The sequence below is a fragment of the Pholis gunnellus genome (assembly GCF_910591455.1).
Source record: "Pholis gunnellus genome assembly, chromosome: 5".
Classification (NCBI taxonomy): domain Eukaryota; kingdom Metazoa; phylum Chordata; class Actinopteri; order Perciformes; family Pholidae; genus Pholis; species Pholis gunnellus.
In genome coordinates this window covers 2,766,285-2,785,090 of record NC_136531.1, presented here as the reverse complement: position 1 = coordinate 2,785,090, position 18,806 = coordinate 2,766,285, and the positions used below count along the sequence as shown (strand labels likewise).

General features: G+C 43.3%; 1 protein-coding gene across 1 annotated transcript; it reads left to right on the top strand.

Moving 5' to 3' along the window:
- Positions 1-4,726: 4,726 nt before the first annotated feature.
- On the top strand, positions 4,727-17,742 carry LOC306696151 (metal transporter CNNM1-like; the record flags this gene model as incomplete). Its single annotated transcript, XM_079159694.1, has 10 exons — positions 4,727-6,172; positions 13,008-13,146; positions 13,231-13,371; positions 13,587-13,756; positions 13,861-13,951; positions 14,634-14,779; positions 15,427-15,716; positions 16,435-16,535; positions 16,944-17,048; positions 17,684-17,742. The coding sequence occupies 10 exons, from the start codon at positions 4,727-4,729 to the stop codon at positions 17,740-17,742; spliced, it is 2,688 nt and encodes an 895-aa protein (XP_079015820.1).
- Positions 17,743-18,806: the final 1,064 nt, after the last annotated feature.

Below are 18,806 nucleotides of genomic sequence, written 5' to 3'. Positions count from 1 at the left end.
CATTTTTGGGAATTGAAAACAAAGTTAGTTTTCAGAAATGGTTGAAAAACTAATTATTGCTTGATCTTCATAACAAGATGAGCACCACATGATGTATTTGTGATTTAGTTTGTATTGTGGCCGTCAGTAGTCACATCAAATAAAAATTAACAGTAAAAGAAAACTGATCGAGAGAAACACGCAAACAGAAAATAAGAAAAGACTAAAGAAGGACTGATTACAAAGTCTCTAACAGAACAACACGAGGCAGTTACTCTCATATTACAGCGTATGAATCATAATTAATGTTACTAAAATGCTCCACAGCCGCTGATGGACGTCACTCTACTGCCACCGTGTGGAGAACTGTTCAGCTGCATCGACATGAATCAAATCACTGGTAAAGTCTCAGCGTTCTGCAGTTTGATCGACGTCGATGTAATTAATACAAAGCAGCCGAGCAGAAGGTACAAAACATGCTGTCTGACAACATCAGGCTAAGATCTCACAGAGATGGGTTGAGACTCTGTTACCTCCTGTAAAATGAAACAAGTATATGTGGACACTCCTGCACTGTAGTCTATTGATCTGAAGCTGTATTTTAATAGTTTGCGAGGCCTCTTAGGTCCAGTTTGTTGAGCCCTTTTTTTCAAAAAGGAAGTGGTTTAGAAGAACTTGACCTCAACCACCATCTCACGCCGTTGTGATGAACTAGAGAGCAGTTTATCTTCCAACATCAGTGTTCGACCTCGCTAATTCTCTTGTGTCTTAATGGAAGCAAAATCTTGCAGACACGTTATGAGATGAGATAAGATGAGATAAGATGCAATAAGATAAGATGCAATAAGATGCAATAAGATAAGATGCGATAAGATAAGATGAGATAAGATGCAATAAGATAAGATGCAATAAGATAAGATGCAATAAGATAAGATGCAATAAGATAAGACGCAATAAGATAAGACGCGAAAAGATAAGACGTGATAAGATAAGACGTGATAAGATAAGACACAAGATAAGATGCAATAAGATAAGATGCAATAAGATAAGACACAAGATAAGATGCAATAAGATAAGATGCAATAAGATAAGATGCAATAAGATAAGACGCGATAAGATAAGATGCGATAAGATAAGACGCAATAAGATAAGACGCAATAAGATAAGATGCAATAAGATAAGATGCGATAAGATAAGACGCAATAAGATAAGACGCAATAAGATAAGATGCAATAAGATAAGATGCAATAAGATAAGATGCAATAAGATGCAATAAGATGCAATAAGATAAGATGCAATAAGATAAGATGCAATAAGATAAGATGCAATAAGATAAGATGCGATAAGATAAGATGCGATAAGATAAGACGCAATAAGATAAGACGCAATAAGATAAGATGCAATAAGATAAGATGCAATAAGATAAGATGCAATAAGATAAGATGCAATAAGATAAGATGCGATAAGATAAGATGCAAAAAGATAAGATGCGATAAGATAAGATGCGATAGAGGATCAGATCACTTTCACTATACTCATCTATTTTATGTTCCTGCTTGATTTATGTTGCTGACTTTATATTTGCTTGTTTGTCTACTTTTGTTGATTATGTGAGTTTTCATGATGAGTCGATGTTTGATGAGCAGAAGGAAGAGAGGATTTGATGTGTTTGTGTGCATCACGTCTGTGTTGTATCCAGTAATAACACAATAGTTGATTCATGAGTGACAGATGTAAACAGAGAGGGAGAAGAATCAATCCAAACACGGTTTCCTTCTTCTTTTTACTCTCGGGTTTAAAGGAGAGGAGAACGATCTCCGGTCTGTTTAGACAGTAAGTTGCTGTAATCAGAGAGTTTAGCCGTAATAACGCCTCCAGACTGAGTGTGAAACTCCAGTAATAGTAAATGTCTTCATGTTGCTCACCTCAGTGAAGATTGTATATCTTTTAAAACGAAACAATGGCTCCCGACCTCTGATTGTGTTTACTTTGTCTAAGTTTTGATTTTCTTAATAAATCCTTTGAATGAAAACAGATCTCAGAAGAGAGGATCACTGGAGGGGTTTCATCCACACGTTGTGTTCACGGGTCAGAAGCCTTGAAGGTTGGGAACCACTTTTAAGAATAAAAAGAACATCACAGCCAAATATTCTGCAGCCAATATGAGTCAAACTAATCAGAGTTTATTGGAGAATAAAAGTAGAATAATATGCATTATTGCTCCAGCCACAAATATTGTTTTACGTACTTATTTTAAGCCCAACCATGATGTTTTTCCTAAACTTAATCAGTTTGAATTCACAACGTTAAACACATGCTTTATATTCTATACTTCTACTATGAAATGTAATATAATTCAGTAAATGTTCTTCTGTTGGCCTCATACTCATTTACATTTACTGATCATTGTTGGTGATCCTTTCACGCTGGCTGTGCGTTCTAATAAACTACCGTACTGTTTAGTGTGCCGAGAGAATGTTTAGTATGTCTCGATACATAGTATGTTAAATGCAGCATGCCAAAGACACCAGGATGCTTCACTACACCCAGTCGCACTTTACAAGTCAGCAACCTTTTCTATTCTGACCCACAATCCTTTGCACAGCAGATGTATGAGCTACAGCTGATTTATTTTTGATTGAACAAATTGCAAATGTACAATTTCACAAATTGTCAATAAGAAACAGCAAAATACAAACATTGAAACTAACATGTCAAGGAGGGGCAACCGCAGAGGATAAGAAAGATGGACAGAAACAAAAGCATAAAAAAGAAAAATAGAAAAACGTAAAGAAATAATAGAAAGAAAGGGACACTAAGGCACACATATTCTGATTGCATAATTACATAAATATATATGTATATATATATATCAATTTTTATGGCCTTTCTGTTGATACAGCATTTGATAGGTTCTATATACAGGAAGTAGCATGTTCAAACTGAATACATACTGCATGCAACAGTAAGTACTTTGTGAGGAAAGCTGCAGGGTGTAGTAAAAGAAAAAAGAAACAGTATGTAGCTTGGAACGCAGCTAGAGATTCTACAAAAGTTATGTAAAGAAGATCTGAAGTTATGCTGGCTTCGCTTTTTGAACTAAACAATGGCGACGCAGTAAACATCTCTGGTAGTGTCAGAGACCTGTCAATCACAGTAAGCCCCGCCCTAAAGCATCCCCTGCTTTATGGTCTGTGTGACTCTAAATGGACCATCATTTACTAAATGAACATCATGCTGTATTGAAGAAGACTTGAAACTAGAGATTGAGACCATAAACTCATGTTTACAATGTTTACTGAGGTAATAAATCAAGAGAGAAGTAGAGTCATTTTCTCATAGACTTCTATACAACCAGAGGAGTCGCCCCCTGGTGGCCACTAGAGAGAATGCAGCTTTAACACATGAAGCTTTGACTTCACTTGGCAGAACCGGAGGTTGCCGCCTTGTCCAGCCTCGAATGATTTGTCAGCTCAACATTCATTCTGTGAACTCTAGTTAAACAAAAACAGGTTTTAAGATTAGAAATGCTGTTTTACGCCATCCTACCTCTGTTATGTAACTTATAAAATAGTAACATTAGACATTTTCTGTCTCTTTTGAGGGGGCAGTAGTGAAATTATTCATCCTCAACATTTGTTGTGTTGTGGTTTCAGAATGATGAGGAAAGTCGGGGAACAATTAGATACAAAAGGACGTATAGTACTTTATTTATTTCTTAGGCAAATATGTTTTTTTTCCCAAATGAAGACATTTTTTTGTCATTCTTTATCAAATAGCTTGAGAGATGTGCATAGCTTCCATAAATACAATCTCCCTGGCAGAGGATGCTTCTGGACACCTGTATAGTTTTGGGCTGAGTCTTTACAACGTTTAGCTCCGCCCCTGGCTACAAGCCAATAATTATAATAATAATACAAACTTTTGGGTTGCCGGGCCTGGAAAAGTGAACTTTGGATCCTGTGAATGTTTTTCTGCGTGGCAGAATCACAGATATGTCACCCATTAATACACACTCATAGATATCAGTTAATACACCACCACCAGTTATACAGATTAGTAATCTAGATAATAGTCGACAAAGTCAGCAGTTGTAAATGTCATTCTAATGTTTATAAACTGCTCCAGGAGTTTTAAGGTCAAAGGTTTTATTTATTGAATATATATATATTATATATATATTCCTGGTTAAAGTGACACGCTGGAGGATAAACAGCCTATAACTGATCTATAAAGGATCAGCAAGTTAGTTATTATCTATTGATTTGATAAAGCCTTTTTTACCATCAACAGCATGCCTCAACAGCAGGAAGTCGGTGTCCACCTTTACTTTAGGAATAGTAGGCTATAGATGGAAATCTCAATTTAAATGAGTTTTCTTTTTTTGGTAACGATCAGCTTAACACACTCCAGTGGAACAAGAATAACCTTAAAACACAAGAAATTCACTACAAATCAGGGATTAAGCTCAATCAACAAAATGTGAAGTCGTTTTTTCACGGAGAGCTCGAGGCTATTATTGGAAAGTTACGTCACGGCGCAGTAGAGCGCGCATCTCTCTCTCTCTCTCTCTCTCTCTCTCTCTCTCTCTCTCTCTCTCTCTCTCTCTCTCTCTCTCTCTCTACAGCAGAACATCGGATAGTTAGCAGAGAGCTGCTGGTCCCTCCCTCTCCCCACATGGACCGGAACCACGCAGCGACACGTGACCCCGCAGCTCGGGACTGAACGAGCCCCCTCACACCGCATCATGGTTGCGGAGGTTGCGGCCGCGCGGTCCCGAACCGGAGCCCCGCTCTCCCCCGGAGCTCCACTCTCTCCCTCCCGCCTGCTGCTGCTCTGCCTGTCCGTCTGCTCGCTGCTCCCCACCCCGGCGCTCGGCTTGCTCGGCTTTCGGCCGGAGGAGACCGGAGCGGAGCTGTCCGTGGCGGACGGGGTGCTGAAAGCCACCGAGGGGACCCGCTTCATGCTGCGGGTTTATTACTCCACCTCCCCGCAGAGGCTCAACCGCACCGCCGCGACTCGCGCCAACAACGCCGCGCCCTGGATCGCCTTCATCGAGGAGCCGACCCCCGGGCGAGAGGGACAAGTTCACCCGAAGCGGAACATGTGCATGGACAAGAACGCCAGGACGTCCGACATCGAGGTTTTGGGTTCTTTCAAGTCCGCGTCCAGTCAGAACTCGGTGCTGGTGGAGTTGCTCGCCAAGGACCTGCGCAGGGGGGAGAAGATCAAATACTACTCCATGTGCGCTTTTGACGGATCCAAATGGGAACACTACCGGACGAGGGACTTCTGGGTGGCCGTGGTGGAGCGCTCGGCCCCCCCGGAGCTCTGGCTGCAGGTGCTGGTCTCCGTCCTGCTGCTCGGGCTGTCCGCGCTCTTCAGCGGGCTGAACCTGAGCCTGCTGGCGCTGGACCCGGTGGAGCTGCAGGTCCTCCAGAACAGCGGCACCGACAAGGAGCAGAACTACGCGCGGAAAATCGAGTCGGTGCGTCGGCACGGCAACTACGTCCTGTGCACTCTGCTGCTGGGGACTGCGATCATCAACGCCTCGCTCGCCGTGTGGATGTGCCAGATCCTGGGCATGACCTGGCTCTCCACGGTCATCTGTGCCTTCGGCATCTTCTTCATCGGGGAGATCCTCCCGCACTCTGTGGCGTCGCGTCACGGCCTGGCCATCGCCTCCAAAACCATCTGGGTGACGCGGCTGCTGATGGTGCTCTCCTTCCCCATCTCCTACCCCATCAGCAAACTGCTGGACCTCATCCTCAACCAGGAGATCTCCAACTTCTACACCAGGGAGAAACTCTTGGAGATGCTGCGCGTCTCCGACCCGTACCACGACCTGGTCAAAGAGGAGCTCAACATCATCCAGGGAGCGCTGGAGCTGCGCAGCAAGACCGTGGAGGACGTGCTGACGCCGCTGACCGACTGCTTCATGTTGGCCTCGGACGTCGTCCTGGACTTCAACACCATGTCGGACATGATGCAGAGCGGCTACACGAGGATACCGGTGTTTGAGAACGAGCGGTCCAACATCGTGGACATCCTGTTCGTCAAGGACCTCGCGTTCGTGGACCCGGACGACTGCACCCCGCTGAAGACCATCACCCAGTTCTACAAACACCCGCTGCACTGCGTCTTCAATGACACCAAGCTGGACGCCATGCTGGAGGAGTTCAAGAAAGGTGAGGTGTGTGTGTGTGTGTGTGTGTGTGTGTGTGTGTGTGTGTGTGTGTGTGTGTGTGTGTGAGTGTGTGTGTGTGTGTGTGTGTGTGAGTGAGAGTTTGGTTCAGCAAGTGGCATCACTGAGGTCAAATGAAGTGCAGTCACAGAAGTTCATACAAAACTATAAATGAAATACATTTTATCAGAGACATACTAATACAGTTAATATCATATGATTATTCAGATATGATATGAATGACATAATTATGATAATGATCTTTATTTATATAGCACCTTTCATAATATAAGCTCAAAGAGTTTAACAGGCTACACGGAGCAAAAACAATAAAATAATAAATCCTAAAGAGACACGAAATATGACAATACTTGCAGTAAAACAAGTTTATTATGCTGAAAAGAATATAAAATAAATATAAAATAACAATGCAGTTGGGGGGGGGGGGGGGTGTATGGGGGTCCAGCAGGTGACGGTGCACAAGTGCTGACTCGGGTGTTCAGCAGTCTGTGATTTACGCGTCATCGCTGTCAGGTGACGACTTCTCACCTCCATCATCTGATTGATTGATTGATTTTCACATCAAGCGAAGGATTAGATTAAAGATCCCCGTACACACACAGTGAGCGATCCTACAGGTTCACTGCAGATTAAATAATCGCCACTGATTCTACGTTTCTCTCACACTCTGTATACAAATGTATTGACTCGAGCTAAAATAATCCCGCTCAATCTTCATGACCCACTAGAAGTGTGTTAGTTGTGTCTGTATCAGCCGTCCGGCCTGGATGTTCTTCTGTCGCTGTGTTCTCTGACTTTTACTGTTTGCAAAGTGAATCCAAAGAGTTGACTTTCACCAGCTGGCGAGTCGGAGACGAGGGCCCAACTTTAAATATCGTGTTGACAAAAGGGATGCAGTAATACCGAAATCGGTTTGTGGACTGACGTTTTGAAGCCTCAAGTACGCAGATTCTGCCGTCGCCATCTTAGATTACGGCTGTCGTCATTGTTTTTTTCAACCAATGACGTATCGACGCCATATAAGTCTCTGGTAGCAGCAGCAACCTGTCAATCACAGTATGCATAGCCTGCTTTATGGTCTGTTTGACTCTAAATGGACCATCATTTACTAAATGAACATCATGCTGTATTGAAGAAGACTTGAAACTAGAGATTGAGACCATAAACTCATGTTTACAATGTTTACTGAGGTAATAAATCAAGAGAGAAGTAGAGTCATTTTCTCATAGACTTCTATATAACCAGAGGAGTCGCCCCCTGGTGGACACTAGAGAGAATGCAGGTTTTATACACAATTCAGTGAATTTATATGTATTAATTTGTTACACTTTGTCTTCTTACATTAGGAAAGCCTGACGTTTACTTACAATGAAACAATGATCCCAGTCACTTCTACACAGTGAAGACCTCAACTTATTAATTACTTTAAACACCAGACGACAAATCCTTCTCATTGTGCCTTTAAAGAAGTTCAGAATTTCTTCTGTGTAGACGCACACAGTGTCAAATACATTTCATTGAGCTCAAGAAAACATTCTTAGTCAGACCTCGTACTAACCCTGGAATACTTTAAGTTCTCCATGATTTCATGAACATGTTTTTGTTCCCTGTTGAAAACCCGAGGCTACATTACAGCAGACGACTTGTTACGATTACAGGAGGATGAGACCTGAAAGTTGCTGCTTTTCAACCTCTAACCTGCTCCTTTAATTAAGGCGGCTCAGTACTCGACAGTGACGCATTGTGAATGTGTTTCTGTAAATAAGAGTTTGCAGTTTGCATTGCCTGCATAAAAAAAAACAACAAACAACAAAGAGCATGAGCCCAGTTTGCTGCAGCAGAGCACCATTTCTCCTGCCTGAGTATTAAATGGGTGGGGTGCCCACCGACCAATCAGGGGCCTCGCTGCCTGTCACTGCCTTCATGCACAGTCAGCTTTTCTGTTTTCTTTTTTTTTTTTGCTGCTGGGTTTGTGGTGAGGACAGGAAGAGACGAGAGGTAAACAGAGGAAGGACACCTTGACCGAGTCTGTTTACAGGAGACAAGTGACATTTATGCTTTTAGTGTAACGTGAAACATCTGATGCTCGTATTTTACCTCGAGCACTTTGCAAAACATATTGAAATGTCTTTGAAAAGGTTTTTTAGCAAAGATGCAATTCTGAAAATTTGAGCTGCAGATCTTCTGACTTTCATGTGGTTTTCTACACAAACGTCTCGGAGTCACTGTTCCTCAGAGGGATCCGGGTCAGATAATCTACACAGACTGGAGGATTATAAACAACGTCTTTCCTTCTCTCTCTCTCTCTCTCTCTCTCTCTTTCTGCAACATCACTATCAGGCACTGCGGCAGAAAAAAAACGTTCCCTCATTCATTTCAATGGGACTCCTGCAGCAGTGGATGCTGCCTCAGAGAGCAATGTGTGTGTGTGTGGGGACACACACACACACACACACACACACACACATACACACACCGCTGCACAGCGTTTCAGCGTTTAGTTAAATTAAACTGCAAGTCTTCATCTTCCTGTTCCCTGAAGCAACACACCCACAATCACACTCTTCTTCTCTGATCTGTTTTAGGATGTGAGTTACACATTTATATCGTTCATCAGCTGGTGAGCTGCTCCTTTTTTTAAACACATTTGATTTATCTACTTTAAGAGGCGAGCGAAGGGTGACGGCCTTGTTGTTGTTGTTGCTCTTTGGCTACGTTCACACTCAGCGTGTCCTCGTACGGCGGTCTGGTATGATTCCTCAGAAATGTTTGTGGTGGAGATCCACCACATCCGGCCAACAAACGGAACGATGTGACAGGAACCCAAAACGGTCCGGCAGGTGAACAAGGCTCGACTGGCTCGACTACTTTCAACATGGCGGCCGGGGTCACACGCGTTCTCATTTTACAGCTGAACACGTTCATTTAAAACGTTGTTTCACGGCAGTGCCATTAATGAAGCACGCAAGTTACGTGACAAATAAATCAACATTGACTTCTCGTTTCACACGAGGAACAGACTGCGGAGAATGAGAAAGCTGAGCTAAACAACAAAATCTCACAACTATGGTGAACAAGGTTTCACATTTACAAGCGTAAAAGCAGAAATCTCGATCTTTTCAGCGAGTAAATAATAATATCGTCCAACTCAAAAGTAAAGAGACGTTTTTTTATTGTTTCATCTGCATTAAAAATTGTGATTTAGGTTTCGACTCCACATTGAAACCAAGCTGGTTACTGTATGTAACATAGATATCAGTGCATGCAGGCAGAGCTCATTGGCTGCAGAAGAGGACAGAAGAGTTGGAATAAACTCCATCTCCTCCTGCCAAGAGTTAGTAAAACGCTGATCTCTCCACATCTAAAAGAGGTGAAGAGGTGAAGCAGAGTCTGTGTCAGTCTGGTGAGACCTTCTTTGGCCTGAATGCAAAGCAGAATGTCTGGCACAAAAGAAACCGGCCAAGTAACACAACCCCCCCCCCCCGCGCTGTGAACAACAACAACAACAACAACGGCGTGTCGATATGGAGAGCCTCAACAGTGCCAGAGGAAGCGTTGTCGGACAGAAGGGAAGCTGAACGGTGGACGAGAGTCTGCATCCGTCTGCCAGAAAGTCTGTTTTCCAACAATCAGCCCAAAAGAACACAACTACGACGACAGCGCTGGCTTCACAATTAAGATCAGAAAAGTGTCAGTTTGGCAAAATACAATCTTAAATCTTTGGTGAGACTTCAAACTTTCTGTCCGTCCAAGAAAGTTTCCAAAAGAGTCCGAACTCAACTGAGCGTTGGTCGGTTGCAGATGTGGTACATTTAGACCATTTATATTTATATATAAAATAACTTCTTACCTTTGATGAATTTGTGAGCTGTTGAAAGGAAGGTGGGACTTTAAATCCTCTTCTGTCTCTCTGTCCTTCTCACTAAAACGTCTCCCAGGAGGCACAGTATGAAATATTCAGTGAGCTGTATGTTCACTTTGCCATCTGTTCTCTCTATTCCTGTTATTTTGTACAAGTCTCAGCTGATCAGCGCTCGTCCTGCCAACACAAGTAGATGTAACTCGAGGTCGATGATAATAAAAGCTAATATATTTAATCCAAAAATAATAATTGACTCTTGTGACTTATGGTCTTAGACGGTCAACTCTTGCCATCATGGTGCTGCACACTGCAGGGACGGGATCTCCTTTCTCTCCCCAGCAGACATCTTGACTGGTCACAGCAGGAAAAGGTGCTCAGGTGTGATTAATCACAGCTGAAGGTTCCTAACGGAGGGAAATGACCCGGAAGTATCTAAGTGGCCGCCATGATAAGAGCTGTTTGAATTCTCTAAATGCAAAGGAAAGGTGCTTCAATGCTTCCTTTATTAGCTCCTCTAGCGTAGGAAACACTGGACCTTCCTTTACCAAAGGAAAGGTGCTTCAATGCTTCCTTTATTAGCTCCTCTAGTGTAGGAAACACTGGACCTTCCTTTATCAAAGGAAAGGTGCTTCAATGCTTCCTTTATTATCTAATAAGCTAGGCCTTTGATGAATTATTAAACTGTTAAGAAGCAGCAGATTTCATGGCGACATATTTTAGTTGTGCTTTTTGTAGTCCTCCCTCGTTGTAGTTTCATTGGCAGATCGTTGTCAGTGACATCATAATGACTTAGTTTAGTGAAAGTTGGTTCTGAGCACCGCGGTTGTCTTTTCCTAACTCCTTATGAAGTCTCCTTCACATCTTTCTGTGACCTCGTGACGTCTTTCCATTGAGGTCAAGGAAAAGTGGTTAGGAATAGACGTTAGGAGGTAACCTTTAGACTCCTTTGACTTGTCATAGCAGGAAAAGCTGCACAGGTGTGATTAATCTCGGCTAAAGTCGAGTCATGTGCGCTGGTTCTTGGGCGCTCACATGCTGGGACACTTAAACAGACCTAAACCATCATTAAGCTTATTAATTAGGGCTTTTCCTGCTATGAAGAGTCAAAATGTCTGCAGGACAATCGACTATCTAACAATGCTTTAATCTGCCATGAAACGTTATGTTAGATTATATCAAAACTCGTTACGCTTTATTTGATTTGATCCATGCATCTAACAAGAAATGTGCTTTTTAAAATCCCCATTTTTTATCCAGGAATATACAAAGTTGTCTCTCTCGTCTACGGCTCGTTTTAAGGGGAAGTCAACGTGTGAGGAAGACGCTGATGGAGAAACAAAAACAAAGAGATGTGATTCCTAAATCTGCAGGACGCACAGAGAAAGAACATACAGCACATCGGCTCTCTGCTCGCCCTCTTTCAGACCAGTTTGTATGTAAGGCTGACCTATTTAGCTGAATGCAGCTCTGCCAGAACTGTGTGCATATGTGAGTCTGTGTGTGCAGTGATGTGTGTGTGTGTGTGTGTGTGTGTGTGTGTGTGTGTGTGTGTGTGTGTGTGTGTGTGTGTGTGTGTGTGTGTGTGTGTGTGTGTGTGTGTGAGGTAGTATTTGGCAGGCGGAGAGTGTAGAAGCAGAGAGAGAATCTCAGTGAGGAAGTTGATTTGGAGCCAGAGTGTTGAGGAGGAGCTCCAAAACAAGGATTCGCTCTGTGTTCTGGATGTGTGTGTGTGTGTGTGTGTGTGTGTGTGTGTGTGTGTGTGTATACTGTGTGCACGTGTATTTCTGTATATTTGTCCACGTGTCGGCCTGTTTTTTCACCCAGCAGTACACAGATTATTAATCACTCCGGGAACGCCCAGAAGATTTTCCCTGCAGAAACACACACACACACACACACACACACACACACACACACACACACACACAATGTCACCCTGGAGGTGAAGCTCAGCCGAGGCTCTGCAGACCCGTGGGGTGAATTCATGTGATGGATTGTGTTTTTGCACGCAGTGAACTGTGTGTGCGTTTTAGCTGTGCACACCCACTCCATTCAGCTCCACTCACTGAGCATCAGTGAGTGGAGCTCCCACTCGCTGTGAGTCACATGCATGTGACGAGAGACAGCGTTACTCAAATCTAATCAGACAAATAAAATCTAAAAGATCTTATTTGACAACATGCTGCTTTTTGTACAGGCCTTCTGCATCTTTAGTGGTTTATTGGGAGCGGGTCTGCTCCTTTCTGAGAGGTGTTATTTAGGCTGGGGCTCCACCAGCGAGGATTAATCTAATCTAACATTAGTTACAAAAACAAGGTTTAAAACGAGCAAATCCAGATTTAAAAATAGACGGAGCTCTCTTGAACAATTGAAAAACGGATCTCTGTTTAGTAAAGCCATTTGTTAACCAAAGTGTAACGGTTTAATCAGAGAAGAATTTGATCGACAGCATGATATTTTCCTCTAGACTCCCCCCCCCCAGGTTTGGACTGAGTCCCGAATGTTTACAAGGCCTGGCTCCGGAGTTGATATAGTTTACTGTAAATGCAGGTCGTCTTCAAAGAACATGAATGTATGTGTCGTTGAAGTGGATTTGTGACTGCAAAGTCAGCTGATTTGAATCCTGGACTGGCTGGAAAAGTCCAAATGAGCAAACTGAATGAGAAAAAGCACTTTTATTATTTATTATTTCATGCTGTGCATTGTGGTGAAAACGTTCCCTCAGTGGAATCAAAGTTGAGATTGAAAAATAGTTTGTGAGATCACAGATCTCCTTTCATGTCATGTTGACAAATAATAAATCACGTTTATTTTTCCTGTATCATATTTTTTTGGTTGTTAATGAGGTTTTACTTTGCATTTTTCTTTGTCCAAGTGTTTTAAACACTGTAAAGTATTTTTTTTAAAGAATGAATTCTGGGTTAAAAGTGATACTGAATCAACGTTTTTCTTCAAGGGAAGTCCCACCTCGCCATCGTGCAGCGGGTGAACAACGAGGGCGAGGGCGACCCGTTCTACGAGGTGATGGGCATCGTCACCCTGGAGGACGTCATCGAGGAAATCATCAAGTCAGAGATCCTCGACGAGACCGACCTCTACAGTATGTATGCGGGTTAGGGTGAGACGGTCGGACTATATGGGAGTTTAGTGTTTTCTCATTCTGCGTTTGTTTCTGTTCCGTCAGCTGATAATCGTACGAAGCGTCGCGTTTCTCACCACGAGAGGAAGCAGCAGGACTTCTCTATCTTCAAACTGTCAGAGGACGAGATGAAAGTGAATATTTCTCCTCAGCTTCTCTTGGCGACGCACCGCTTCCTGTCCACAGGTAACCAATCAGCCTCACGGGGAAGGAGAGGGATGCCCTCCAAACTCAGGATGTTGTCTTCAGTTCCTAAGTTCTTTAAGGGAGAATTAAATGTTGGGTCTCTGGTTTAGAGATGAGGTCTGGGTTGGGGTTGGGTTTAAGTTAAAGGAATACTTCACCCCCAAAATAGCCATTTGTATGACTCGTCCTGTGTTGCCTTGAATTCTTACCATCAGATGTGGAGCCCTTCAAACCAGCTCACATCTCAGAGAAGATCTTGTTGAGGCTGATCAAACACCCCAGCGTGGTTCAGGAACTCAAGTTTGATGAGAAGAACAAGCGAGCGCCGCAGCACTTCCTGTTCCAGCGCAACAAACCGGTGGACCACTTCATCCTGGTCCTGCAGGTAACCTGCTTTTAATACTGCAATAAATACTGCAATAAAAAAAACCAAATGTGTGCAAATGTTCCTGGCGCAGACGAGCTGACGTGGTGTTTCTGTTTCTTCAGGGTCGAGTTGAGGTGGAGTTTGGTAAGGAGGCGCTGAAGTTTGAGAACGGAGCTTTTTCTTATTTTGGGGTTCCTTCCATCATGCCAGCAGGTACAAATACACACACACTGTTTTTATTCTTATCGTCAAACTTCCTTTCTCTCCAGTATCTCACTACACATCACATTTAACCTGAATACAGCACAGTAAACTATTACCCATTTTAATGTTCACGCTAAACTGAAAATGAGTCCCTAAAGTGCCAAAAATGTGCTTGTTTTTTTAGCTCATAGTGGCTCTCACAAGCATAAAAGTAAAGAACACAAAAGCATACCGAGTATAAATATACATATACATACAGAATATACACAGAAAAACACTGGATTTGTTTACCAATATGAAAGTTGTACAGTTGCAATAAATACAATTCAAAAAAATCTTAAAAACAAAGCTGAGAGAACCTCAAACCTGTTGTTAACGTGCACTCGAAGAGAGAAAATCCTGATCGCCAGCACTCAAACTCTCCAGAAAATATTCAGCGATGTCGTTTAAATCGCTTTGCACAGCTTGAAATGTGTGAACGCTTCCAAGTGATTTAATAGCCGGGAAAATAATCGGCAGCATTCATCGAGTGAAGTGACTCAAAAAAGCTTTCAGCTTCCAACGGCTGAGCCCACCTCAGATCAAGAAGGTCCAAATGAAGCTGAGCTCACTAATGATTTGATCAAGTCTTATTCATTCCGGTAAGAAGTGCTTCATAGAATATTTAAATGTCTCTTTGTTTCTCCTGCAGTCCACAGATCCCCCTCTCGCAGCAGTGGTTTGGACCGCTCTGAGTCCATGCTGTACGGAGGCAGCATGGGCCAACTGAACGGAGGGGCGAACGTCTACCTGCCGGACTACTCTGTCAGACAGCTCACACATCTACAGATCATCAAGGTAACACTGTGGTTTCAATGTCTGCCTGTTTGTATCTAACTCTCAACTGTTTTCATCTTAACTATCATCCGGTGAAACAGAAGTGTCTTATTGGCCTCTGTGCTGTGAGTATCACTGTGAAACGGAGTAGTGCTGCAGAAATTAGTCTTCCATGTCTTGAATGTCAATGTTGTTACGTTACGTTGTTGCGTTACGTTGTTGCGTTACGTTGTTGCGTTACGTTGTTGCGTTACGTTGTTGCGTTACGTTGTTGCGTTACGTTGTTGCGTTACGTTGTTGCGTTACGTTGTTGCGTTACGTTGTTACGTTACGTTGTTACGTTACGTTACGTTGCGTTGCGCTGCGTTGCGTTGCGCTGCGTTGCGTTGCGCTGCGTTGCGTTGCGTTGCGTTGCGTTGCGTTACGTTACGTTACGTTGCGTTGCGTTACGTTATGTTGCATTACCTTGTTGCGTTACCTTGTTGCGTTACGTTGTTGCGTCACGTTGTTGCGTCACGTTGTTGCGTCACGTTGTTGCGTTACGTTGTTGCATGCAATGGCAAGATTTTTTTTCTGGTGGCTGGGTTGACTTGTTCTTAAACACAGTTTGAGTCAAACATCCTTCCAACCCTTAATATTACCCACAATCCTCTGTTCCCGTGTGTCAGATTACCCGGAGCCACTACCAGAATGCTGTAACAGCCACCCGGATGGACAGCTCCCCTCAGACGCCCGATGCCGAAGCCTGTCTGGCAGAAGGCACCGCCCCGACCCCGGAGCCCCCGGCGGCAGAGCACGGCGCCACGCTGAGGCCCCCGGAGCACACCACCACCACCCACACCCTCATGCCCCCACCCAGGGAGACCGGCCGGCCCAGCTCGGCTCGAACCCGAGGACAGCAGTCCAGCGTCCCACACAGCACGTCGATGCTGAATGAGAAGAATCGTATCGTCCGTAAGTATCCTCGACAGACAGGAAATTATTATTCTGGAGTTCAGACTGAAATAAACAAGAAATGCTGTGAGCCATCAGAGGCAGACAAACAACGGTGGGCACCTCAAATGAGTTTCTCTCAATTCATTAGAGCAAAAGACTGAAAATGAATTGAGTTCAAGAACCTCATCCAAACTGCAAAGAGATGTTTTCAAAGCAGCTGACAGAAACAGTCTGGAGAGAGATAAACAGACTGACGGACGGAGAAATGACTGAATATGATTGAGACGATAAGAAAAGAGAACGAAGAGACAGAAGGCTTGTTTGTGCCTCTTAATGGATCGCTATGAGACAGTTAGTGTTACATTATGGGGAAAGTTAGTTTTTAATGGGTTTTGGGAGTAACATTAAGAATGTACTGTCAAGATTTATTGGCTAGGTCCGTTTTTGGAAGAATATACTCTGTATATTTGATTGAGACCATAAACTCATAATAATAATAAAATAAATAAATAATAAATCAAGAGAGAAGTAGAGTCATTTTCTCATAGACTTCTATACAACCAGAGGAGTCGCCCCCTGGTGGACATTAGAGAGAATGCAGGTTTTAAGACACTTCTGCATCGGCTTCACTCTTAAGAACCGGAGGTTGTCGCCTGAAGGTAGACCGACGTTATAACACGTGTTATGAAAAGGCTTCACGTGTGTTTTGATGTGTCTCTGTGTGTTTCTGCTGCAGGCAGCAAGTCTGACGGACAGAAGAGTCCCAGCGACTCAGTGTTTCTCAGGATGGACGAGATCCCTTACATCAGGGAGGACAGATCTGAGACCGACGCACACACCGGTACGGCAAATTATCCTTAATATGCTAATAACGTAACAATATGTGATGATGATATCCAAAAATAACAATAAATGGTGACATGTTTTAATGTTTAAATGAATTAAAATCTTGTCTTGAGCAGGTTTAAAAGTTTCCAGACATCAGTTGACACGATGTCTTTAGTTTCACCTAAAGCTGTTCATCATTGACAGGGTCATGTCTCTCTCTCTCTCTCTCTCTCTCTCTCTCTCTCTCTCTCTCTCTCTCTCTCTCTCTCTCTCTCTCTCTCTCTCTCTCTCTCTCTCTCTCTCTCACTCACTCTCTCTCTCACTCTCTCTCTCTCTCTCTCTCTCTCTCTCTCTCTCTCTCTCTCTCTCTCTCTCTCTCTCTCTCTCTCTCTCTCTCTCTCTCTCTCTCTCTCTCTCTCAGACATGGCCTCCGTTCCCATAGAGACAGACACGTCTCCTTTCATCAGCAGCCTCTCCCTGAGCGGCTCAGAGGACACGCTGGGCAAGAAACTCCTGCTCAAACTCAGTCAGTCTCTCACACACAAACCGGTTATTCACCAACCTTTTCTCCTCTCTCTCCTCTCTCTCTCTCTCTCTCTCTCTCTCTCTCCCCTCCTTTGCTTTGATTAACATGCAAACTCAACACTCACAATCGCAGCCTTCCTCTCCAGACCCCGCCTCCCACTCAAACATACATTAGTGATCTGGACTTGCCTACTTTGTATTCTCATGAAGTTTCCTAAACGGCGCGATACAAACAATAGCTTATAGAGGTTTTTTTAATGTATTTCCCGACTTGCCGCTGATTTTTATGCATTTTTGTTTGGTATTAAAGTTACCTGATGAAGAATTAAAACGCACATATAATCACAGTTTCATTTTTGACTGGTAATGGAACAGATGTGTTCAAGTTTTGCAAACCAGCAACCAAACTAGCTGCCCGTTCATCCACACGAACAGGCTGTTTATTTAAAGAATCGACACAACGGAGGTGCAAAGTTAGCTTGGAACCAAATTAGAGAAGTTCCACGTTGACCTTTTAATAACATACTGTACTTGTTTTAAACATACTCTTATTGTCACGCATCAGTCATCAAGTCAAATTACTTGTATGTGTAACCTCTTTGGCTCGACCGCTCCCTAACTGTGTTGTCTCCTCAGGCCACAAGAAGAGGAAAAAATCCCGCGAAGGAGAAAAGACACCAGAGGACATTTCTTGAACAGCCGCCGGTGAAAACCTAGCGGAGTGTGTGTGAGACGGACCATGAACGCTCCATCGTCCTATGGTTCTTTAAGTTGTTTGTAAAGACCGATGTGGTTGTCGAACTACAGCTATCAGAGTTTTATCTGAAAACAACACACACACACCCTCACTGTTGGAGATCATAACATGGACCCGTCACCAGGAATGTAATGGACACACGGATGGAAGACGCCATTTTATATACATATAAAAGAACAGGGGGGGGGGGTCGCAGCTTTTGGCTTCACATCTTTGCAGGTTTTTCACGTTGCTGCTTGTATATAAAGCAATGACGATGATGTAAATGTATATATAATAGTTTTTATACCCTCCTCATTTGATCACTACTCCAATGGAGCGAATAGAATAATGGATGGAAGACACCAAAGATGTTGCTGTTTTTGTACATACTGCTCCAGATATGCACAGGGGGATATTTCAACGGAACAGACGTCAACCGGCTGCTTCGTGTTTCAGGCTTTTGATTTGATTTATGTTGTTGGTTACCTGCTGAAAGAAAGGTGAAGTCCCGCCCCCTCCGGTGTCCCATTGCACTTTATTTTGTAAAAATGATGGACGATAGTCAACAGCGAGAGAGGAATATTTCTTTGGATCCCATTTGAGATGTGCCACGAATTACACATGCGTCCATTTAAAAGATAATTTAGCAAATCAAGAAAGTCTCAGTTTTGTCGTAGAACCATTTAGTGTTGTGTGGAACCGCTAGTCTCACACAATGTACGTCACCAACGCCAACATAGCTGTGTTTCGCCATAAAATGTAACTTTATCCAGAAGGCAAACTGAAAAGTTAAGCTGATGCGAAAATGTGTTAAAGCCGCATTCTCTCTAGTGTCCACCAGGGGGCGACTCCTCTGGTTGTATAGAAGTCTATGAGAAAATGACTCTACTTCTCTCTTGATTTATTACCTCAGTAAACATTGTAAACATGAGTTTATGGTCTCAATCTCTAGTTTCAAGTCTTCTTCAATACAGCATGATGTTCATTTAGTAAATGATGGTCCATTTAGAGTCAAACAGA